We start from the raw sequence: 25083 nt of genomic DNA, 5'->3' as shown, positions 1-25083 counted from the left end.
AAACCCTACCACCTACTCCCTACACCCTACACCCTACACCCTAAACCCTACTCCATACACCCTACTCCCCAAACCCTACCACCTACTCCCTACACCCTACTCCTACACCCTAAACCCTACTCCATACACCCTACTCCCCAAACCCTACCACCTACTCCCTACACCCTACACCCCAAACCCTACCACCTACTCCCACACCCTACACCCTAAACCCTACTCCATACACCCTACTCTCCAAACCCTACCACCTACTCCCTACACCCTACTCCCCAAACCCTACCACCTACTCCCACACCCTACACCCTACACCCTACTCCCCAAACCCTACCACCTACTCCCACACCCTACACCCTACTCCATACACCCTACTCCCCAAACCCTACCGCCTACTCCCACACCGTACTCCCTAGACCCTACTCCCCAAACCCTTATTTGTTCTGTTGTTACTCTTTGTTAGGCCTCTTTGGGTACTCATCACAAAAATCTACTGTATTTGTAAAATTTTAATGAGGCAATACCACAAATATCAATCAAACAGCTGGAATACAAGTCAAAGTTAACATGCCATGCGATAATAAATAAGTCCCAGTCCATCAGAGTGGAAAGGCACCATCGGCCACAGCAGGAGAGGCTGAATTCAAATCACAGCAGACGCCTCAGAGTAATGACAAGCTCCATTTCTATCAATCAGGATGTTCTCTAATAAAGTGTCAAAAAATCAAAGATAATGATATGAATAGAAAAACGAATAAACCTCATCAAGCACCTGCTGATTACACTTTGTGAGAAACTGAAAGAAATGGGGTTCTACGTTCTGAATACACTCGTGTGCGTCATCTTCATTGCCACCGGCACCTTGGCCAGATTAATTATCTTCCATCAATTAAAGGAGTGATTATATCCCAACCTCCTTCATATGTTAATGAATCAACTCTTGGAGAGCTGGAGAGGAAATTGGTAACGGCCACCAAATGGTGCTGGCAGGAGATACACTTTGCAGATTACAGATTTGGAAAAAGCAGTCGGTTCATATTTAGGTACATAAATATGAGTTTAATGAGGAGATGGATGCCATGGCAACATGATTGTGGTATATATGGATATTTCAAGTTGCTGAAGCTCGACTGATGGTGTGCCACAAGCTTTCTTTGTGTCTCTTGTCTAGCACCAAAACAAACGCCACATCCATTTGAACTCAGCAAAACTAAAGTCATTTAGCTGCTCCTGGAGAACAATAGACTCGACTCTAAGATACTAAATCAATATGTTTCAGCCTTCACTGCATTCATCATGATGACTGAATTGCATAAATTATCGGTGAGATGTGCCACGTCGGAAAGCAACAACAACAAAAAAAATCTAATGATTCCGATATTGAAAAGAAAGCAAACTAAGTTTCCCCCTGAAGCCTCTCTGCTCATATTAAAGGGACTCCAAGTTGTGTTGCTGCGTGATGACTTTTTTTGCCTTTTCAGCACTGCTTTGTTTTGATCATTTCAGTTTATTAGCTTGCTAGCGCAGCACGGTGAGACAGCATGGTAAGCATTATCACCCTTTGGTACAGGGGAGTTTACACACTTCATTAAAAGAGGCGAGTAGAAAGTCGCCCCAAAAAAAGTGGCCGGCAAAAGTGCAAAGATCCTCAGGGTCTGAAAAGTGAAGCCAATGAGCGAGTGTCTGAAACATGAAGTTTTTCTCACGGCCAGTAGGGGGTGACCCTACTGTTTGGAATTAGATGGTGAAATTTGTCTACTTTTCAACTGAGTAAATTCATAGTTAACAAAGCAAACATATAATTTATGCTCTCAATTACTAGTTTAAAGTAACTGGTTTCAAGGTCCCCTCTCGATTATAAAACACAATAAAGCTGGGTCTGTTTTAGGGATGTGGTTCTATTGGGATTGACAAGTTGTGACCACTGTCAGAGGCGATTCGTCAGAGGCTGATGACAAATATCTGTGGTAGTTACATTTCAATTTTAAGGTCCTCTTTTATGAGCAAAATTGACAATGCAGAATTATGGCGCGACCGATATGCATTTTTGCGCCGATGAGATGAGAGAAACTGATGCCGATATATCGGCCGATATCTATCTTCGATCTGCAGAGATAAATATACACATTTATTGTGTTGATCCCTCAAACGTGTAACAGAGCAGGAACTTCAAACTACTGAACCCAGGGCATTATCTTATTAAGACTTTTTTAAAGTGTCTTTAGATGTCTGATCTGATTTGAATTCCTCATGATGATGAAACACAGTGATATCGTTCGAGGCATCTCAAAAGTAATGGCCGTTTTATCGACCCTATTTGTGTCTTTGATGCATTTAGCAAACACCTCGTCTCTGTGGTTTCTCAAGAGTCTGCATGAATTCATGAATGGGCTTTTGCGCTCTACTTGAAATTCAAGTTGTCAATTTTTTTCTGCATTGTCTACATTTGCAGAGAATAGTCCTCAGCTTATAAATGCACGGCAGTAAACGCATCGAGGTGAAAGTTTCCCATCATTCAAGCACGCTGGTGGTAGAGCTGAGGAAGCAGAAAGAAAAAAAAGTTCCTTTACATTTCCAACCAGTCAGTTTCCTCTGCAGGAACATTTAATCGTAAGCAAGAAACTGAAATAGAGCGTTGCTACCCTACAAGAACGTATTGTTCATTTTAGAGGGATTGCTTTTGAATGTGCCAGACTGAAAAGACCTTCAAAGAGAGCGCAGCAATAAGAGCTGCATTAAGAAACAAAGCTGCCAAAGTACCGTGGTACCCAGGGACATGATAAATATATAAGGTTAATGCATCCGTCAGTTAAAGGAGGAAGGCAGACACATTTTGGAAACATATAGTCAAGATTGTTTTCAATCCTTCCCTCACTTCCTCAGCGCCCGCCTGCTGTTTGAAGCTAAGAAAAGCAGGTTAACGGCGTCAGTCCCAGCTCATTAGCTACACTGACAGTCGATTTTACACACCAAAGTTGCTGTTCCCCCGTATATATCCATTTCATCACGGCTCCTTTATCCTGCCGTGTTTAATCGAAGACATCAAACGGTGCACCTTACAGAGGAAGTCATAAAACCCCAAATTTCATTGAAAGCGACTGTCGCTTCCAATCACTCGGCGAGGGAGCTCATTATGATTTTAGCGCTGCTCATTATAATCAAATGGTATCTGACCTTTTGTCCCGTCGCACTGCTGTGAGAGGGCCTGTGGGCTGTTGATAAAGAGGGGAGTTGCAAGCGTTTTGATGGTGAATTTGGAATTATCTGTGGGCGGTTGATGATGATATTACATCAAGGCTCATGTATACTTAGTTCATGTGTTAAAAAAAAAAGAAAGATGGAAAGGTCAGGTCTGAACATCAGATCTCCACGGGGAAACGAAATGAGATAAACAAAAAAAAAAACTACAGGAATAGAGCTTCTTAAAGGCACAGTACGTAAACGTTCCACCTTAAAATAGAAGTGTCAATGTCTGTCACATTACAAGTACAAGTACAAGAACTTTCAACATGGAGAATGGTCGAATTACTTGAACATTTCCTGAATATTTAAATCCCAAGAAAGAGAGTTTCACTCACAAGAAGTGAGAATTAAAATCAGGACCTTTCCCTCACAATCACTCTGTGACATCACGCAGACTGACAACAGCTTGGAAGTCAAACCAGTTTGTGAACACGGTTTTTACACACCATGCAGACACGGAGACACCTCCTGACTTATAGGAAGTGGAGTGTGTTTCATGTGTCTTGAAGCAACAACAGGAGACCAGAATAGAAGCAAGATCAAAGGAATTGAGGAGCTAGGATCATCAGCACCGCCATCATGGCTGCTGAAGGAAAGAACCCAAAACTCTGGAGGAAAGCAGGACACTCAGAGTAAACACTGGCAGTGCTCTTTAAAGATTAAAAAGCACTCCAGTGAAAATGTACATTACAGTTTTTTACCTGGAGGCAAAGTGCAGCTTGTGACTTACAATAGAAGTCAATGTGGGTCAAACTGTTTGTTTGCGCTGTGCATACTAACATTGATTTTAAGTCTACCATTAAAAAACAGCACCACTTTGTAGCCTACTCCTTCATCATGAATTGTTAATCAGAGGGACCGGAGAAGAAAATATATCACTTTGTTTTCTCCACACACACTACTTTGTATTAGGGCCCGACCGATATCTAATTTTTTGGGCCGATGTTGATATTGGGAAGAAAAAAAATCTGATACCGATATATCGGCCGATATCTTAGATCTATGTCTGATCTGTAGAGATATAATTTTATTGCATTGATTCCTCAAATGTAGTTATCAAACACTTGTGTACAAGATTTATAACAAAGACAAGATGGTCACTCACTATGGTCACACTATATTTAATTATTCTTAGTAATTTGCATTTGTTTGTTCTTGCTGTTGTTTATGTTCTTCTGTGTTTGCTTTAGTTTGTTCTTGTTTTTGCTGTTTGTCAAAGCACTTTGTAAACCTGTGTTTTTAAAAGGTGCTATATAAATAAAGTTATTATTATTATTATTACTCAACTTGAAAGTAACTTGCTATTCATATTGCACGCTTTGCTAGGGACAGGAAGAGAACTGCTTGTGTAAGTCAATGAAACTCAAATGAAATGCTGTTTGACTGGTAAATAAATCGAGTAATATCGGCGCATATCTGTGTCAAAAGTAGCCCATACAGATTGTCACTTGATAATTAGATATCGGCCCGATATCTAAATCGGTCAGACTCTACTTTGTACTAAATCAGACCATCAAATGAACACATATCCATCCATCTATTCTCTAAAGGGAACATGCACTGTACAAATCCAAGAATTATAGTGAAACGCTCACAGCTACAGTTACTGAAGCCGAAGAAGAAAGAGGAGGACGAGTATATTTCTTTCCAAAGTATCACAAACGTCGCTTCTACGGCCATCGCCGAATCATCAATCATCTTTAGCCACCTGTTTGGAAACACTGAATGTCTCTAAAGTAGATAGAGAGATTAACACTTTTCCTCCTGGATGGCATTTTGAGGCTGGGGAGAGAATGATTTATGACTTTCGCTCAGGCTATCACTGGAGTCTCTCTCTCTCTCTCTCTCTGTCTTTTAAAGGGCTGTATTGTGTGATCATGTTGCTGTTAACAGGGAACACTCGTCTGGCCTTCAAACCCTCAGCGTGTCATGGAAGCTGCACAGAAGCGAAACATCCCCTCCATTCATCCAAAACTTCATTTTACTTTTGATTTCTTTCCTGCATCCTTGAACTTGTGAGCCTCTAAAGGAACAGTTGTACAGTAAGTGATGTGTATGATTCCTCTGACTATTCTTCAAGGTCAAAGCTTGGCAGAGGAAACTTCAAACTAAAAATGATTAAAAACACAGAATAAAACAGTTTATCTTTTGAATCAGAGAGGCTGAGTGCTGAGCTGCTGCTAACTAAAGAAAGCTTCTTCCTAGGTAGCCTTAGAAAACTTTTTTTTATGATTTTGCCATATTAGAAAAATGTATTGATGGATGCATATTTATTTTATTTTCTTTTGGAATGTATTTATTAAACTGTGGTATTGTTAAAAATCCAGCCTAGGGGTGTTAGATAAATAAATAATAATTACAACCAATAAAAAACACTTTTCTGCTTTTTTTAAAATCATACTAGTGTCAAAGGTTGGGTCCAAAACTCGCCCCCGCCAAATTCAGGTCGAAATCTCTATTGGCTAAACAAAAGAGTGAGATCGGGTGCTGCTGGGAGGTGCCCCCGATCAGTTTAAGACCACCTTTGGTTTTGCAGCATCTCTGCATGTCCCTGACGGGCGACTGTCAATAGCTGTATCGCTGACATCCATCTGTTTTGTCCCGCCCCCTTTGTTTAGCAAAAATAGAAAAAACACAAACAAAGTACAAAAACCTCAAAATGACAAAAAAAACTTTTTTTTTAAAGGGCTAAAGTAAATGTACGGCTGGTTTCTATGAACATGGTGTCTAGCAAAGTCTCACAGATGGATGGAAAATATTTTTGGCCTAACAGTCGATCTAAAAAGTTACATTTGATCCCCGGTTGGAGGGAAACTTGGTATCAGCCAATCCTGGAGTCGAGGTATCAGAACATGTTTAGTTTAATGAAGCTGTAAAGTCTGGCTTCTCCCTCTCTCTCTCTCTCTCTCTCTCTCCACAGTGCATGCTGTTGTCACCCCCGGCTGTGACAGTGTCAGTGACAAGCAATCTGTCACCCACTTTAGGTTCAGGCTTAAATATTTCAACAGCCCCAAGAAAAAAAGTGCTGAAGAGGCTATGTGTGAATTCCACTACTTAGCAATTAAAGCAGCCTAGGAGTCGCAGAGACGCCGGGGTTATCGAGTTGGACGCGTTGGTAAAAGGTGCACGGATCAGCATTAAAAGAGCGGATTCTCCCCCCCCCCGACAACAACAACAACCTGAAGTCACATGTGCAATCTGTAGAAAACACTCAGCAGACAACATACACAAAGGCCTGAGGAACAATGAGGATATCCTTCTGTGCAAATCCTTGAGCTTTGAAATGCAGTAAATATATAGCTGCTACTGACGTTCATCCTCCTCGTGCTTCTTTCACTGAATGCAAGCGTTTGAAAGCAGCCAAAGTCGTGCAGTCAGAGTTGTTTTCTTACCTGTGACGGACAGCTCAGTCGTCCTCCGCACCACAAAGTTCCCAAACTGTAACTCGCAGGTGTAATTCCCAATGTCATCTTCCCGTACTTCCTTGATGGACAGGGTGTCCCTCCTCCTCTCGATGGTTTGTCTCCACTGCTTTGGCTTGCACTCCTTTTTGTGAGAAGACAGAAAAAGATGTTTGAGCACGGGGTAAACACAATGGGTCGGAGTCAAAAAGGTGGGAAAACACTGGGCCTCATTCACCAAAATATTCAGGACCAAAGGGAAAGCACACAATCCACAACCGCCTGACTTCTAACTGGGATTGAATTAAAGACCATATTTCAACATGCAGGTAGTGATTAAAAAAAGTAAGTATGGGCTCTTAGAAACAGCCGAGGTCTTTCAGATTTTGGGCCAAAAGAACACCCGAGGCAAAAGGAAAGTGGGGCACCGTGGGTTTGCTTTTCCGAGCCGCGGTCCAAGACAGGCCTTGCAGAATTCAATCGGCCCCCAACCGACAGAGCGAGAGCCAATAACTGGAGGGTGTGGAGCCCACAGTCATTATCTGCTGTTTTCATTTGATTCAGTGGGAAACCGAAGATGCGGTGCGGCCACTTAATCCAGGGCGCTTTTTCTTCACCTGTCGGCTCAGTCGGACGCTGGAGGTTGGAAAGTGGGCGTCGCTACTTCCTCCGGGGTGGAAACAAGAAATGTGTTTGTGTGCCGGATACAGATTGAGTTTTGTCTGTCTTTCAGTTTGAGGAGTCAAAGAGAGGACAGATTTGGAAGCTAATTAGATCGCATGAAAGCTAACCTTAACGAGGTCATTCTTTGTATAAATACAGTATCTTACCGTGAAGTTCGTTTTTCATTTCCATTCAAAGGATCTGTTTCTATTGATGTGTGTGATGAGTTTCAGGTGGCAGACAAAAGCCTTTAGACGACATCTTACACATCTTAAATGAAAAGTGAGGGTGTTATTTCTGCAAACAGGAAGTACTACGAGGCGTATCTGACCTTGTACCACACGATCTCAGGCTCCACTCCCGGCTGGATATAATCCTCAATGCCCTGGCAGGTGATGTCTTTGCTTTTGCTCAACTCGGCCTTCTCATAGAACCTCATCTTGGAGTTGTAGCAGAGGTCCGTGTCGTTCTCGGCCACCGTCAGGGACATGGAAACCTTCATGCAGTATGTGGAGTTCCTGCAAGGATAACAAAAGTTAATGAATCAGTGGGTAGATTAAATGAGCTTGTGTCGTTTTTTTGAAGTCCTGCCAGATGCCGCAGAGACGAGCTGCCAGCGCTCCAATCTCCGGCGTCACATAAAAATCAGAGACTGTGCGATCAGAATCTCCGCGAGGATCGCTCATTAGATTTCATCTGAAACAATGAATTCAGCAGAGGGAGATAGCAAGAAACGTCGTGGCAAGCAAATAAATCACTTTTTCACAGTTTGAGAAAAAAAAAAAGGTCATTAAATGCTGAGTCATGATCTGAAATATGTTGCATCATGGGGACGTAACAGGTAGGGTTACAGAACTCGAAATCGGTCTTGTGAGTGACACACGAGATGATGATTTATCAGTCATATTTATGGTCTTGGTCTTGACTCGGTTGCGATCCCTAAATGTCTTGGTCTCGGCGCACTCTGGTATCGGTTACTGTGGTCTTGATTACAACCCCAGTAACAGGTGTGTACTGTTTTTACATCTTACTCATTGAAGTACGAACACTAAAAGTGCATTATTCTTCTACCTCTTTAAACTATTAGTGAAAAATGTAAAGCCCACGTGAGGAACTTTTAATTTGTGCTGATTTTGGCGCCCCCCTGTGGACAAAAGTAGTACATGTCGCTTTGCTCGTCTGTAATTTGTGTAAATCGTGTTTTAGTCTCTTCCTGCCGTCTTTGAAGTGATCTGTATCACTTATTGTCACATGTTTGCTGTGAATTTGAATCATCTCGTCTGACACCTACCCCCCTGCAGCCATTTTAGTTATGAATAATAACAGTATTGAAATAATAAATCTAACTGCTGATGTTCTTTTTTTGCTGTAGTAAGTCATTTAGAGGCATCAGTATTAATATCAGCCTGTTTCATAATCGGTGAAAAACTCCTCACAGGAGCTTTAAAATGTGTGTGTGAATAGTGTACAAGTGTGTGTAAAAGGAGCGGGGACACGGGAGGTAATATGGAACGACACCTCTGAATGTCAACAGCTCCTGAAGATTGATTGAGCCGTTTTGTTTCTCACATGTTAAGCAGACGCAGCGCAAGCTAGCAGAAAACGACTCGCCACAATTGATGCACTGCAACCACCGAGGTCGCACACGTGAAGAAGAGGATTTATATCACACAGGAGAGCGTGCGTAAAATGTGAGATTACTTGTAACGTTCGGAGACTTCACGCTCGCCTGGGCTGGCGGATACTGGTGAATAAACATTTCATTTTACTGCTTTCCAGTCGCACATCTATTGGGAACGCTCGTCTTGTAAATACCAAACCCATCGGGGTTGTCATGTGCATAAAGAACCTTGTGGTGATCCGGATCAGATCTACTCCTGCACGGGGCTGTGTTTGCTCCACAGTCACAGGGGAGGAAAGGATACGGCGGCGGACATTTACACCTATCTCTTCCTTTCATTAATGGCCGCCGCCATTCTGAGATTGGATCTGCTGCTTGAGTAATTCTTAACAGAACACGGCAATCAATTAGCACATTGATCAGCTGTGAAAGTTGTGCTATTTGAAAGGCTGGGGGAACAGAAGAAGGTCCGCGATGATCAATGAATTCAATAAGAGCACCTTTTCTTTTTGCCCCAAACTGGCTAATAAGACTGTCACATTGACAAGCACTCCAGCATGACTGCAGCAGCAAAATCCCTCCTGGTTAAGAGACCAAACAAATTGGCAGCGTTTAGCAAAATCTCATTGCTAATTTTCCCAACTAAAGCTGGTTACACAAATTGAGCTGAACCAACAAACAATTACAAACATGTTAAATCCTTACATAATTGCGCGGCATTAACTGCCTCGTGGATTAGCCGAACACACGCTGGTCTTTGCTACAATGTCTGCAAACAATCCCCTCGGCCCCTTCGAACTGGCCAGTGCCGAGCTCTCTGCCTCCGGCGTGGGGGGGGGGGGGTGTGTGCAGTTTTTTATTTTTCACCAAGGCGGGACGCAAATGTGACATGATGTGGAGATTATCCGAGACAACTTCCACCAGATGGACACCTGTGCAAATGAGATCCCACGGGGGCGCCCTCTTGCCTGTTAAATATTCTGGGAAGCGCTGATAAACTCACACACATGCTGGAGAGGGAGAGGGAGTCTGTGTCGTCTGCTCGCCAATGGGTGATCGATGGCGTGGGCCAACGCTTTGTCCTACGTTGTCTTTCCAACATTTCACATCCATCACGGCGCCTTTTTGAGCCTCCTGAGCTTTTTTTCACTAATATTCATGAAGACAATCCGAGGGAAAATGATCCCACCCGCCGCCGCACCCACTCTGGAGACTCAGATGTATTTCACCAACCGAGCTCGTGGGGAAACTTCTTGCGCACTGCATAACGAGCTAGGTGATAGCATGGCGCTAATGGGCGAGGGTGTCTGTCAAACGTGTCAAACCGAAGGGGATATGCAATGTCGTGGCAATGATAGATAGCATCCTGCATGCATCAGCTGGGTGAAGTGTCAGGCTGACAGTTACTGTATACAGCTGGAGGACAGGCGGAGGACTCCAGCTGCAATGTGCAGCCAATGCAGGGACATTATGTGCAATTGGTCATTTAGCAGCTAAACAGTGTGCTGGCAGGATTATAATTGGTGTAGCTGTGGGAGAAAACTGCAGCCTCTAACTGCAGGGTACTCATGGGATTAGGCCGTGGTTAAACTCATGCGTTTATTTTTAGATTTATGCATGCAGCAACTGTCAACTTCAAGAGTTTGGTGCCATATATCCCAAAAGTTACCGTCTCAAAAACCAAGCGCAACCTGCCCTTAGACTCAGTATGTGTGCACTCTGATATTAAATAATAGGCAGCAGGATTGATTCCAAGGTCCCTCGAGAATCGGCGGCACCTGTGGGGGAATTAATGAACTAACTTAATGAATCTCTTAATTAAAATAACTCCTCTCTAATAGAAATTGGGAGATGAAATAATTGCTGATAAGTCATTACAGCTAACTTTATCTGAAAGAGTCGTCAAGAGTGAGGCGCACACAGGAAGTTTAAAGGTCGATGTAAGGTTAGCTCGGGATAATGTCATTACAAGGCGGTGTAATAAGACGCCACTGATGTTAACCCTTCAGAGATCGAGCTAAAGATGCTGTACGGTAGCATTGCCTCAGGACGTTTGGTTTCAACGGAAACAAATGTAAATCCAGCCATGGACACATTCGACTAAAAGTCACCACCTCATTTTTATGTAATCTTCCCGCCATCTACTGTACGTTCCCTCGTAGATAAATCGCCCCTGATGTGTAAAGGCCTTAATAATGTAAAGGCGGGTGAACATGCACATGTGCAGCTGGAAAACAAAGGAAGAAGAAAGGAATACGTTGGCTTGTTTCAGATACTTGGAGGCATGAAATTCCCATACTTGGTGTTTCAGTGATTAATATTGAAGATAGCTAGCTGAAGCTACATTCACACTTCTAGGTTTTTGCACACTTTTTGCTACATTTACACCAACCATCTGCACAAAACTGGCTTTTCAGAGCCCCTTAAGTCTTCAACACACTGTGCCTGATTCTTTTTGCGATCTTATACTATACTATATTCATAGCAAGCAACAAAGCAAAGGTTCAAGAGAATGACATCAAACAGCAGCAGCAGTAGATGGAAGCAGTAAGTGAAATTACTCATACTATCCATCTTATTGCTATTTGCGTCATCATATACCTGAGATCAGAGATGATTGCTCATGTGGGATGAGAGAGCACATACGCAGGAGTTAATGCGGTGTGGCATGATTGGACGTGCCGTGTCCCCTTTACAGACAGTCGGCGCGATGGCTTCAGACAGGCCGGAAACAAATCAGGACGACGCCAAGACAAGTCCAAGGCTCAACTGGAGCAGTGGTGTAGGAAGAGACTGGACTCCAAAGATGAACCCAGACCAAGATAGAGCTGGCCAAGTTATCTTAAATCAGTATTTTTTACGGCCCCTTCATAATTTATGTTCAGAGCGAAGGTCACAGCGAGCTGTGGGAAGTCTGGAGCTCCTACCTGTAGCGCCTGCTCATATTTTACCTGTCAACTCCAGCACCCTTGCCCGCGATGATTAAGCATCCCGGCTCCCCAAATCTGACTGCAGGCCAACTTGCTCCTACTTAGCCTCTGTCTAAGAGTGTGGCACTTGTCTCCCATGCTGGAACAATAGACTCCTGCTTCAATTATAATTCATCCCCCTCTTCTCTCTCTCCCTCTGTCTGCTCGTGGTTTGTCTCTGCCGCCCTTTTCTCTCCTTGTGTCTTGTAGTACACAATTTCTTCCCAGGGAGGAACACACACCTCTGCGGATAATTTAGTTTTGCTACGCTGTGAAAAACGCACGCCTTCTCCTGTCTACACACTCCACAGATACCAACACACACGTACGAACTCTCAAATAAAGACAGCCTAGCAGAGTTTCTGCTTTATCTATGGTGCTTGGATTTTTTTTATTCCCTCTGCTAAGTGTCTGTTTTTTTGGCTGAAAAATAAGAAGTGGGCAATCTTTGAAAGGCCCCAAGTTCCTTTAACAATGCTTAAAGAGCACCATTAAACTTCTTCTCTCAATGCAAATACTGCAAAACTGCAAAAAACGCAATCATCTCATCCCCAAAACTACCATAAAACGAACTTATTTCGCAACAAGTCAGAGGATTCCTCCAAGCCTTCCCTCGAGTTGTGTGCCTCGAACTGACAGCAGCCCTTCTTCGGCGCATTATTCATTCATTTCCTAGTTGATGCCTTCAGGGACCTCATTTTCCATTCCACGGCACCCTCAACTCATCGCTATGCCACCAACCTGACTCCATAACAAGCATAAACAATTTGTCTCCATTGTGCTCTCTCCAACTCTGTCATGACCTTATTCATTGGTCCCCAGGCTATCTGGGTGTAATGTATGAGCAGCCGTACAGACGCAAATTGTCTCAGCGGTGCTTTTGGAATGGGATTTTTCTCTGAGTGTACAGAAGCCCATACGGACCATATTGGAGCATGCAATGTAAAGTAGCTTCAGTCATTCTGCATATGAAAGGTCTGTCTTCAACAAGTTTTTTAAAGCTGCTTCTTTAGGAGATGCATATATCTTTAGAGTCATAGAGGCATAGAATCGAGTAGAGCCCGACCGATTTATTGGCCAGCCGATAATACTGGCCGATGTTAGCATAGAATACAAATAAATATAATTTCCTTAAGAATACATAACTATTCAACAAAAGCCATTGCTATGTTAATATATGGCAAAGAATGCAAATAGTCTAGTAAGCTTTTTCTCCCAAGGTCTTACCACTTTTCCATCATACTGTCACCCTAAGGATTCAGGCTAGCTGGGAGTCCTCCCACATCACAGTTTGACTGATGGCTTGGTATTGCAGATCTCTTGCGAGAAGCCCCAGAGTCCACGGTCCAGGGGGAAGGGAGGGGAGGAGGAAAAGTTGGCCGTGGTGCCAAAGTGATTGTGCTTGGGGAATGGTATTTCTGACATTTGTCTGGCGGATAAAAACCGCCATCAGATATGAGGAAGAGAAGGTCAGTGTCCCTGCTATCAGATAGCAACGGGTTGGCATCTTGTTTGATGACTTCCTCCGCTCAGCGTGGACCAGGAGAGCCAACAGGCAGGATATATCGGGGGCGAGGCTGGAGATGAAGCTGAATAAAATCCCTCAGCTGGGAGGGTGGAAATATGTCATATTGGTGTTATTTTTGGACGCCATGGTATGTTAAAAATGGTTTGTTGATGTATAACACCCCCTCCATGTATTGCACATGTCTAGGATTAACAGAAGGTCTTAAAAATAAATGAAAAATGCTCATAAGTGAATTTCTGCTCAAAAACCCTGAATAGATTGTGACATGGATTGAGTGTCTCCCAGAATAAAATCCCCACCGCCAACCTTCAGTCCTTTGTCTCCCTGTATCCAGAAGCCATTTGGGCTCAGCTTAATCAAATGGAATCAAGCATGGGACAAATGTCCAATCAGAGGGAGTGTGAAGGGCAGGCACTGGAAATGGCTGAGACCCGAATGCAGGCGGCAAAGAGTGAATAAAACTTACATTCCAATTTCTATAAAGAGCAGCCAACATGCATCATAATGAGCACATGTCTGGCTGCTTGGATATAACATGTGTTAGCCAATTCTAACAAAGCGACTGGATAATTATAACCTGTATTCATCTAGCATGCTAAAGTAGAGTTGTTTCTTTTACCTAGTCCAGGGAAATATCATGCTGCATTCCCTTTTGCATACAGGTGATTAAAAAAAAACACCACAGTAATTGATCTAGTATAAAAGAATATATAACTGAAATCAAAAGTCGATCTTGTTACATTCATAATAAAACCCAAGAATAGTGCATTTAATGTCAATTAATGGTGTTAATCAGGATGTTACCCGCAGTCTGGGAGATTTGGAGAACCAAACAAAATCCAAAAAGAGTCTAGAAAAATTCACTTCCAGCTCAGCTTTACTGGAATAAGCGTCAAAATACAAAAGAGAACGGCAGCTCACAAAACTAAAGAAACTCACTCGAAAAAGGGGTTATCCAGCTGACTGACAAAGAGGCTATGAGGACTAACCAGCAGCTGTAAATACCTTAAAGCAGAGGTGGAATTACACTGACTATTAAAAACATTATAAATATGCACACACTCAATTCAGTTTCCAAAATGTACAAAAACAGACATCATGCTGAAGCTAATTTTACGTTTGGACTGGTTTAAAACAAACTCACTGCAAACACAACGACCTACAGCAGCTCCATTTACACTCAGCTGTTTGTTGCAAGATGTTTGCTATAAGGAGGATGGGAGAGTTAAAGAAGGAAATAAAAAAAGCACCAATGCAGAACCCCCAAACTATAAATTTGGAGCGTTAAAGAAAAGTACATTTATATCCAGCAACTGGACCCGGAATGGTTTTTATGTGCGCTCTTCTTTGACACTGCCACAGTAACATCAGACACCCGTAATGAATATCCGTCCAAGTTCACAGCACAACATCACACAGCTGAATGAAGCAGTGTGCAAGGTGGACTGAACCGCAACAGCAGTCCATACATCATCAGACAATGGCTGCTGGAAAACAGCCTCCGCTAAAAACGGAGCCAACTAAAAGGCTGAACACAGAGCAGTCTCTGTCTACACAGGTGTAAAGAATAGTGAATACAGGGGAACCTCATCAATAACGCCTCAGCTGCTGCATGAATCAGCCTGGCAAATCCATATCAAACAATTACCCAAAACCCCACCTGGGCACTGAGAATAAATGCTGCAAGAGATTTGGCAACCACTCTTTCCTATCAGCGTACAGTAGCAATGTGGAAGATGTCCCTTTTTCTCCCATCATCCCTTGCTTCTCTGTCGCTGTGCACACTTCTTTTTTTTTTATAAAGGATCTGTTGTTGAAGTTTGTGTAATTCTTCTGTGTTCATTATAGACATCACAGATAAAGTCAACCGTACTTTTTCTCCCCCGGACAAACAGCTGCTGCCGGATACAAAGAAGAAAGACACACACACACACACACACACACACACACACACACAAAACACATCACAGTGTCTGTGTGGGCTGCAAAAGACTCCGACAGTCAGGCTGTCTGTAAGTTGATATTGGTTGGTTGGTTGCACCGCTGGAAACTCGACAAATATTATGTGTACTTTCACGGACTTTGAAGAATTCCTAGAAGAACCTTGAATTTAGTTACCGAACCACCAAGATGGAAATCCCTGAATAGTCGTTTTAAAATATAATGGAACATTTGAAACAGATGTTCATCGCTCTTGTATAAAAATGTGCTGCTGATCCCTGGACTATTTTGCGGCGCCACCACAGGAAACATTTTAAGACTTTGATTTGAAAATACATTTGAGCAAAGTAGAGCCTGACCAATTCATCGACCAGCCGATCATTTTGGCCGATACTACCATATCAAGTGACTATCGGTATTGGCTTATTTTATATCTGATATGCCGATAATGACAAGGTTTATTTAATTTAAGTTAATTATTTGTTGTTAAATAGTATTTAATTATAATTGTAAAATGATTGTTTCAGTGCACTCAGTGTTATTCTGGCCAATAAAGGCTTTTGTTCCTCTGTAAATCTTTTCCACAAGAGTTCGATAACTGCCTTTGAGGGATCAAAGCAATACATGTTTGAGTGTATATCTAAATGTATCCATCTATCCATAAAGATCGAAGATAGATCTCGGAAAAATATCGGCCAATATATCGATACAGGGACTTTTTCGCTCCCTAAAATCGGTTTCGGCCCCAAAAAATCCCATATAGCATTCTGATACAACGAGGTGAGATGATGATGATGAATTTTAAACTGCAAATCATCATCATGTTACGTTTTAACACTGAATGCAAGTTAGCCTGCTGATGCACCACAGGGTGCAATGGTGCTTCAGCAGGGTATGGAGCAACTGTCCATACACTGTCACTTTGTTTTTGGCAAGATGGCTGCTGGTGATCCAGCTGCCAATGCCGATAGAAGAAATACATTCTTTACAAATATTCATGTTGTTTAGTTTTCAGCATCTTCAGCGAGATGAATGGAATTCCGTTCTGCTGTGTACCTGTCAGGTATTGAGCTTGAATTGTGACTCAAACCATTTGCTTTGGTTATCTGTAACTTCAAACCATAAATCAAAGGGTGAAGGCAATTTCACCAAGGAAATGTCTTTTGCCCTTTGCTTTGAAAACCTCGGAGCCCTCATTTAAACGGTTAAATCAGAAGGGAACTATTTCAAAATACTTATGCATCACCTGAAGTTTCGAAAAGCAAGAAACAAGGCAAGTCGCAAGATGAAAGTTATAGGGGAGCAGGGTGTTTAATATATTAGGAAAGAAAGGTGTTATTTTTCATCTTTTCTATATACTCCTCTGCAACGTGCGGCACTTTAATAAACTCCATTAATAAACATTCATCAGGACCTTGTGGTTAAAGCCCTGCAGGCGACTCCACAGAGCCACAGCTTACTGATTGTCTCCTGCCAGGTAGCTTATAACACAAACACCATCCTTATATGATACATCATCCATAAACCCTGGCAGCACAAAGCGTCCCTCCTGCTCCTTAGTCTAGCGTCTCTCATTGGCTTTGACAGCCGGGCTGGATCAATTGGACAGGCCCTGACTCGGGCTGAATGACAGAGTGTTCCAGACGGCCCATTCTGACTGTCACTTCCCTGAGAGATCACCAGGCACTCCTGCCCGCGAATACTAACACCGTCGACATGGCTGCAGTCTGGAGCGGCTGGAGAGAGACTTTGTTGTTCTGTGTGTTTGTATGTGTGTGTGCGCAGGTGCCAGGTGAGGTGCAGCAAGCCGGGGCTTTAAATCAACCAATGGGAGCACACACACACACACACACACACACACACACTCAGAGAGATGCACAGTCACTCCCCGTGGCATCTTCCGCTCCCATCGTCCTTTTTTCGCTGGTGACAGCTCCGGCGTCGCAGAACATGCAGGAAACCCATTAATAAGCCCGAACCGTGGCGGCACGCCAACACTGGTGATCGGGGGGCCAAAAGGTGAACCATTAGCTACCTGCCAAGCAGTGGGAATCCTCCCCGTGCTGTGACATCTCTCCTTAATCTGATGGAGTAATCCCCCGCACGGTTGCCGCGGCGATCGATGCACGGTGGATGTGGACGTCAGTTTTGACATTTCTGCGGCAGTTAGAATGAAGCTCTAGAAAGAGATACAACGCCATGATGGAATCAGGTCATCCTTAAATCCAGGGTAGGGTTAGGGTTAGGGTTAGGGTTTGACTTGGACTCCAGTGCTGTACACATTCAGGTGCCTCAACAGGACTAATTCTCATTGGTTAGTGGTTCTCTTTTTCCATATTGTTTGGACACCACTGATGGTATACGTCCTTCACGGTCAATGTCAAGCCGGGGCACCTTACTTCAAAGGAAACTGACAAAGACCCCGAGCATGACAACTATTTCAGTCTCAACTGTCAGAAATTAAACTGACGTCGGGAACATAATCCATGAAGTTCCAAAAAAAACAGCACAAGACTGTACGAGAACTACCAGAAACAAACATGCATGGAATCAGCTTGCTTCGCTAATTCAGGCTGCGTTCGTGCATGGAAGGTGAAGAAGTGGGGGGAGGGGGGGGGAATCGAGCGTCACAGACTTTGAAGTCTGCGGAGAGCAGGCCGCTGATTGAACTTCACAAGATTAAAGGTGAGAGTCAGGTGAGGCTGGATGAAACGGGGTTTACGCGACAAAAACCACCGATCGTGTGTGCGGCAAAGCTGCAGCATTTTAGAAAGATTACATTCCCCTTCAAGTGTTCCAACGGCTTTTGCATAGTCCTAATTTCAGTCGGACACATTATGAGCCCCTTAACAGATACGAATAAAAAAAACATTCCCTAACGTCTACTCCGGGCTTCTCCTTCTCTCTGGCAGGATTTTAACCACACCCCCTCGCTCTGCTGTCAGAGGTATTAAATAGCAGGAATTAGCTTATGACATGCAAATCGGCTGAGAAGAAGTCAGAGGTATCCTGGAAGTACCCGTGTGTGTGTGTGTGTTTGCTATCTATCTACAGTAAGAGACAGTCTGCCAGTGCAGATGTTTCCTCTCTGCATATGAAAGAGGTCCCCGAGGTTCGGCATCTGAAACGCCTCGACCTGAAGCTCCAGCTCGCTCATCTGCTGCCTTCCACTCCGATGTATGTGGCGCGAGCGGTCCCTCGTCATGTGTTCACGACGCGTGATGATCTGTGTGTTTGTACGAGATCGCAGCGAGTAAAAAGGACAAGCATCCAGGCTCTGAATAGTGTGTGTGTGTGTGTGTTTTTTTTACATACAGATCTCTACAGATGCTCTTAGGGGAGCAGAGAAGTGACATGTCGAGTCTGTGTGTGAACGTGAACGTGTGCGTGCAAGCGTGTGATGATGCCCTCTGACACCCATGAGTGCAACTGAGCAAATACACGGAGATGTGACGAGTACAGTCTCACTCCTCTGTGTGTGTGTGTGTGTGTGTGTGTGTTTAAGATACAAAAATCAACATTTAAACAAATTCTGTCCAACAGCGCACCAAAGAAAATCAAAGCATTGCAGAATGCAGGAAATTCCTCCTCGCAGAAATGTAATTGTCAGATTTGAGCAGCCACGTTATGTTTTGTTGCTATCTCCAAACATGAAAGTAGCAGGATTATGATCCAACCGTCACATTAAACATGCCCCTTGATTAGGAAAGCACTTACTACGAGATGATCGGAATTGGAAATAAGTGTGTTTATCTGCTCCCTGTTAGCACATTCTTCCAGCTGCTGTCTCCAAACTTAAGTCGCTAAACTTATTAAGATGTTGTTGTTTTTTTTTCACAGCACAGATGTGTTCTGTCATCATCTGGATTTTGCCACATGGTGTCCAAGCTGCTCGCAAGAATGTTCCTCGACTTTGCATCGCAGAGGGGAACACACACACACACACACACACACACACAGGCGCACACACTGATGCTCAATCCTCACGAAGTCTGACTGATTGTGACGTCATACCCTCTCTGCTTGAATGGCTTTGATTGGCTTAGCTCCCTCGGCAATCTGAAGAATTGGGAAAAAGCGTCGGGAAATTTAGGTGTGTTTTCACACATGCACTCGTGAAAATATGTCGATCATTTCAGGGATGTCCTCCGGCTTCACTGGCCCGAGCTTTGAATGAATAAAAGAGGAAAATTCACCTGCTTATTTTCTGAATCCAAGTTTCCTTAAAAAGACAAACTTGGAAAAAACACAATTTCGCCCAACAATAACACAGTGGCCTCCAAGTTTGACGGCAGTAAAAAAAAAAAACAAAAAAAAAAACAGCACAGAATGGCCAATAATCCTGCAGCTGTGTGTGTGTGTGTGTGTGTGTCTTATGAATATTCTGCCTCCACTCTTAAGCTCTGCCCAGGGCAGTAACACCTGTGACAGACAACTGGCAGACACAATCTCTTCCTCTGTTGTTTCACATCCTGCTCCTGGTGGACATTAGCAAGAAGAAAATGAACAATGAAGCAGAAACAAAAAGGCGCTTTTGGCTTGCAGATGCCCTTGTGGGTGCAGCGGGTTTGTGTTATTTGCTTTGATTAAAAGGCAGTACATTAGCCGGGTTAGCATAATGAGGTAGCATGCTAAGCGTTCACCAAAAGCTAGGAGGTAAAGACGCGGCACTGCAGAGAGCCTGCGTCCAACTATCACGCTGCGGTCAGTTCAGACAAGGTGACAGGAGCGGGGTCTTATTCCCCCCAGGAGTCCCCTCCAACTTTACTTTCTTCCACCGTTATTGCTGCTTTCGGTTTAGTGCCGGACAGAGAACACTTGATAGCCTTCTGACAATGTTAGTCCACATCAAGAAGAGAAAAAGGCCGAGTCAAGACAGCTCAGGCCGACTTTATAACCACTTCCACCAAAGGAGCCTTAGCAGACGCTTTTCCAAAGTGACTTACAACACAAGCAAGGATCTAGAAAAGAGGAAACAATGTCAGTAAGTGCAGCTTAAAGTCTGATTGGACACACAGGTGCTGACAGGAAGTGACCAGAGGCAAAGCACGACATTAGTGAGCGATCTAATCAGCATCAAAATAATATCATCTTCATCATCATCCATAATCAATATCATTAAGAGTATATTCATAAAGAGCTGGGTCTTTAGCTTTTACTTAAAGGTGCAAAGTGTTCGTTCAACCGCCAGGGGGCGACAGAGGGGAAGAGTCAGAGACTTGGAGCCTTGTGGATCAGATACCTTTCAATGGCAGAGCGTAGTGAGCAGGAGGGAGTGCAGACCTGGAGGAGAGAGTTAAAGTAAGGAGGAGGCGTTTTCATCGCTGTTTTGCGAGCGAGCAGCAGGGGTGTTAAATTTGAAGCGAGCAGTTACTGGGAGCCAGTGGAGGGAGATGAACAGCGGATTATCACACATGATAATGATAATCATTAGGATGTTACTCCAGTGATCACACACAGGGATGAAGGGGGTGGGGTGGGGGAAAGCACATGCAATGTTGCAGATGTTCTTTGTGCCTGCAGGCTGCAGGTCTGTGCAACTGCACAATCTGTTGTTCTGCAGCCGTCATCACGTCCCATCATTAGCTCAGTCTGGGTTGGGAACTGGACGGGTCGCCCCGGCTCAAGGTCCGGGTCCAAAATATGGAAGTTGTTCTGGTAGCTGGAGAGGCGCCAGGGAACTTCACTTCGCCACGATCAGCAGCTTTTGCATCCCAAAATATCTGTGCGGAGGTTTTTCATGGACAAGGATAGAATTTATGTAGAGTTTTGGCTTAGTCAGACGTTCACCCTAATTATTTGTTGCAGCTTGAAGAAGTGCAGCAGAGCAAGGAAAGAGGCTGTCGCTGCTCGAATGCAATGCATCCTGGTTCATGTAGGCACAGATCTGCAATCAGGAGAGGTCAGCTTTCCCTGAGGAAGAGACTTTTTTGTTTCGCTTCAGGTGTCTACATCTACACTCAACACCACAATATGTGTTCTCAGGGACCAGTATTTCCACATTCTTGGATACACTAGGCTCTATCAATACTTGTTCAGTGACAATAACATCATGGCAGCCCCATTGTAAGCGAGACCGAATTGTTCCAACACGCTCCAGTATGAAATGTATCCACTGAGAGATGATTTATTGTTGTGCCGTGATTCATTCGTTCCACCGCTGAGAGCTCTAATTCCCCCGCTCCCTTCATGTATCAAAGGGGAGGGAATACTCGAGTTATGAAAAAAAAACACTGCCAGGATTCTAATCCAAATGTGATATGTTGAACATATGCTGATCATCTATAGGACCCACGCTGCTGAGACAAAAAGACAAGAGCAAGTCCTCTGATTTGGCGGCGGCGGCGGCTGCAAATTGAAATGAGTCACGGCGGCGTGGCAGGTCGACGCGCTGCCGTGTGTTTTGGGAGAATTGGATGAATCCACCGCTGCAATTGTTGAACGCTCAGGCGAGAAAAATGACAGAACTGTAGCCGTTTAACGGTTAGTAGCCGGGTCTCTTAAAGCGAAGGGTTCGAGTGTGAGCACTCACACGTACTGTACTTTGAAGTGGCTCTCTTTAACCCCTGCCTTTGATTCTGTTATCTGACATTTATTTCATTTGAGGACATTCTCTACCATTTATGGATCCGGGTTTTTTTTTGAAGCCTGGAAAGAGAGAGCAATCCAAGCGGTGTCTACTTGAAACCGTTGCTGTGTCAGTCATCTGGACTGAGCCGTCCTTTTGTTATTCTGACTCCACTCAACAGAACTCTGAGTATATGCAAATACAGGACCATAAATCATTCTGATTTGATGAATGCGGTCATGTGACACACACACACACACACACACACACACAGTGACCAATAACCTAATCCTCCCAAGCCTTTAAACAACCCCCCCCCCCTCCCCATTAAAAGCCACCTCATGCCGCTGTACAGATCTGACTAATGAGCCAGTGGAGAGAAAACGCCCTTTACCTACAAGGTTAATAAGTTATTACTATATAATAAAGCATGTGCAACCGGGCGCATTATTCTGCTTTTTTTTTTTGTATTCAACTCAACTGTTGCAAGAGTTGACAGTAAACACCTCGTGACAAATGAATGTTTCCCCGCTTATTATTTGTGCTTCACAGTGTTAAATGAACGCAGTCGGAGGATTCATCTTCAAGGAAAGTAAATGGAACGTGTTCACTTTTAGGCTTGTGTGTTTTGTTTGGTTTGGTGGGTGGACTTGTTCACTCGGAAGCTGTAACACTCTTCTTAATAATTTGAGAAACGCACAGAGATTTCAAACCTGACTTTGCACTTTCAACAAGCTCATGACCAGCCACAGCATACAGATTGAATTATTAATACTTCTGAGTCTACTGTGCTTTGATTCGACATTACTAAGTTTGTCTTCTCTCCGTTTAGTATGATTTGAAATTTCTTGACAGACTGTTGAACAAAAACATTGGACAATCTGTTTGACGCCCGTCTTGGGATGTGTTTTGTTTTTCTTCCCTTCCTAAATCCTTGATAATTAGAGCGAGTGTGTGCATTTTGGTCTTGGTTTCACCACTGGTTCCTCATCAATCACATCATCTTGTGGGAATATCGAGTCACCGTGCTTCAGCTAATCAGTGTATCATGTGTCTGCCGGTCAGAACGCCCACAGGAGAAGGCGCTTTGATTAGCAATTAGAATCAGCGGCGCTGATTGTAGCGTCAACGCTGGTGCTGAATTGAAGTCGTAAAGTTGTAAATATTCCATACACTGACACGTTAAAAGTGAACAATCTAGTGCTGACTCACAATGTGTAAACACAGTGGAGACCTGCACAAAGCGTTTATGAGCAACAATAGTCTAAAGAAATGTCTGCAGGGAGAAATTGTGAGCGGTGGAAAAAATGCTCGGCGCTCGAGACTATTGTCATGTCTCGCCATGATGGGTAAATAAGTGTTGCCCCTTAATTTGGTTCTGAATGGCCGGGGCTGGCTACAAAGCAACACAGCTCGTCCAAATCAAATCTCATGGCTCTACTTTCTGCGTGATTACACAATAACTCTGCGCCGAACTGATTGTCTACCTCCAGGAAAAATGCTGCCAACGCCGCTGAATGGAGCCATGAGAATTGTTGGGACTGGTGCTGCCCGTTTCTATTCATGGCGGCCGCCATTGCAAAGGGGGGAATGCTAATGGTGATGAATAGTAATGGCTAAAAGAAGTGGAATGCAGGGGACCCCATGTTGAATGTAGCAGTTCAAAAGTGCATTATTCACCTGTTTGCTTTTGTCGGTGGAACAAAACGCTGGAACAGTGCGGTCAAAATGTATAGGCTCAAATTTAGCAGCTTTGCTTTTTCTTTCTGACTGCCCACCAACAACCTCCAGGTGAATGGAAACTTCCACCAATGTGAATATAGAGAGCAGGAACGTCACCACATTATGGATCTCATGAATCAAACAACTGTCCACCTCAAACATCAGGGAAGAGGAAAAGGAAAAAAAAAAAGAAGAAGAAGAAGGGAGCTCTTTTTATCTCAGCTGCCTTTTTACTTTCCTCAATCTCCCCGCCACTCTCTTTCATCTCACTCAGTTTTCAGAAAGACGGACTTGTGAGGGCCAAGGACTTATGGATTTACCAATTGCACCTAATGGCTTACTGTCCCCCAGAGGAGAATAAAGAAATAATTTAGCATATCAAGCGACGCCAAGGGGGCCTCGCACTGTTAGATGATGCTCTGTGGAGCAGGGGCCGCTGCTCTTTTGGCCAGAGATGAGGGACTCCATTAGAGATCGGCCCGGGGATGACTTTAACGTCGCTTGACGGGGGCCCAAAGGGCGGCAGAAAATGCGATCAACCCCCACACTTGCTGGGAGGACACGTTCAAAATGGAGGACGAGATTGTGGGCCAAAGACAATGAAAACATCTGTTCACATTTGATAGCGATGAAGAGAGCGATTTACAGAATGTCTCCAGGAGCTTACCTTAACACGCAGGAGTAGTACCCGACATCGTCCAACTCGGCCGGGCGAAACCAGATGGCGTCCTCCTCCTTGCTCATCCGTGTGCCATCAAAACTAATGGGTTCCTCAAAGTCCCCGTGTCCCGCACTTTTGTACCACATGAGGCTGAGTCCCGCAGCCTGCGCATGGGTGTAGTTGGCCCGGATATATCCATAGAATAAAGCACACTTAATCCGTACAGGTTCCCCCAGAAGCACCTTGTATTTCAGGTAGTCCACCGACCAATCCGTGCAGCCTTCCACTGGAAGAAACAAAAAGGACAGAGGAAGGGAGAATTAGGCAGGGCGTTACTAAAAGTAGATTTGTAATCATGAAAAGGGTTTGTGGCGAGCGGGACAGGACCACTTTCAGCGTTCATCAGAGTGTCGGTTTGTGTTCTTTGCCAGCGACGCTTGTATCACAATCAATCAAGTTGCTCTTTTTCCTTCATGCAGCACTGAGCCCTAAGCCTCCTTTTCTTTTTGTTACTCGATAACCCACAAACCAAATCAGGCTATTGGTTCACACCTCAATCTCGTGTCTTTCTGAGTGTGTCGAAATAAGTAAGAAAAACCACTGACGGCAAGTCCTCAAAATGTGTTGATGCGATGCACAATCTGTGTCATTATCATCGTCTTTTAACTCCCAGCATATAAAATGTTGCATTCAATCATTGTTCCCCATCCACTCTGCCCTTATTCTGCAAACATTACTCTTTTTATATTGACTCTAGTGTCACCTTCGAATT

At 43.9% G+C, this 25083-nt stretch overlaps 1 protein-coding gene across 2 annotated transcripts in view; it reads right to left on the bottom strand.

Annotated features, from left to right (window-relative positions):
• Nucleotides 1-25083, bottom strand: part of LOC132959501 (interleukin-1 receptor accessory protein-like 1) — a 221972-nt gene that overhangs the window by 113269 nt on the left and 83620 nt on the right. For both annotated transcript variants that reach the window (XM_061032573.1, XM_061032572.1), the window contains exons 3-5: nucleotides 24318-24597; nucleotides 7633-7819; nucleotides 6630-6783 (exon numbers count right to left, since the gene is read on the bottom strand). In XM_061032573.1, the coding sequence (XP_060888556.1) occupies nucleotides 6630-6783; nucleotides 7633-7819; nucleotides 24318-24597 (621 nt within the window). The remainder of the gene's footprint in view (nucleotides 1-6629; nucleotides 6784-7632; nucleotides 7820-24317; nucleotides 24598-25083) is intronic.

The sequence above is a fragment of the Labrus mixtus genome, chromosome 24 (genome assembly GCF_963584025.1).
Source record: "Labrus mixtus chromosome 24, fLabMix1.1, whole genome shotgun sequence".
NCBI lineage: Eukaryota > Metazoa > Chordata > Actinopteri > Labriformes > Labridae > Labrus > Labrus mixtus.
This window is presented reverse-complemented; position numbering and strand designations above follow the sequence as displayed.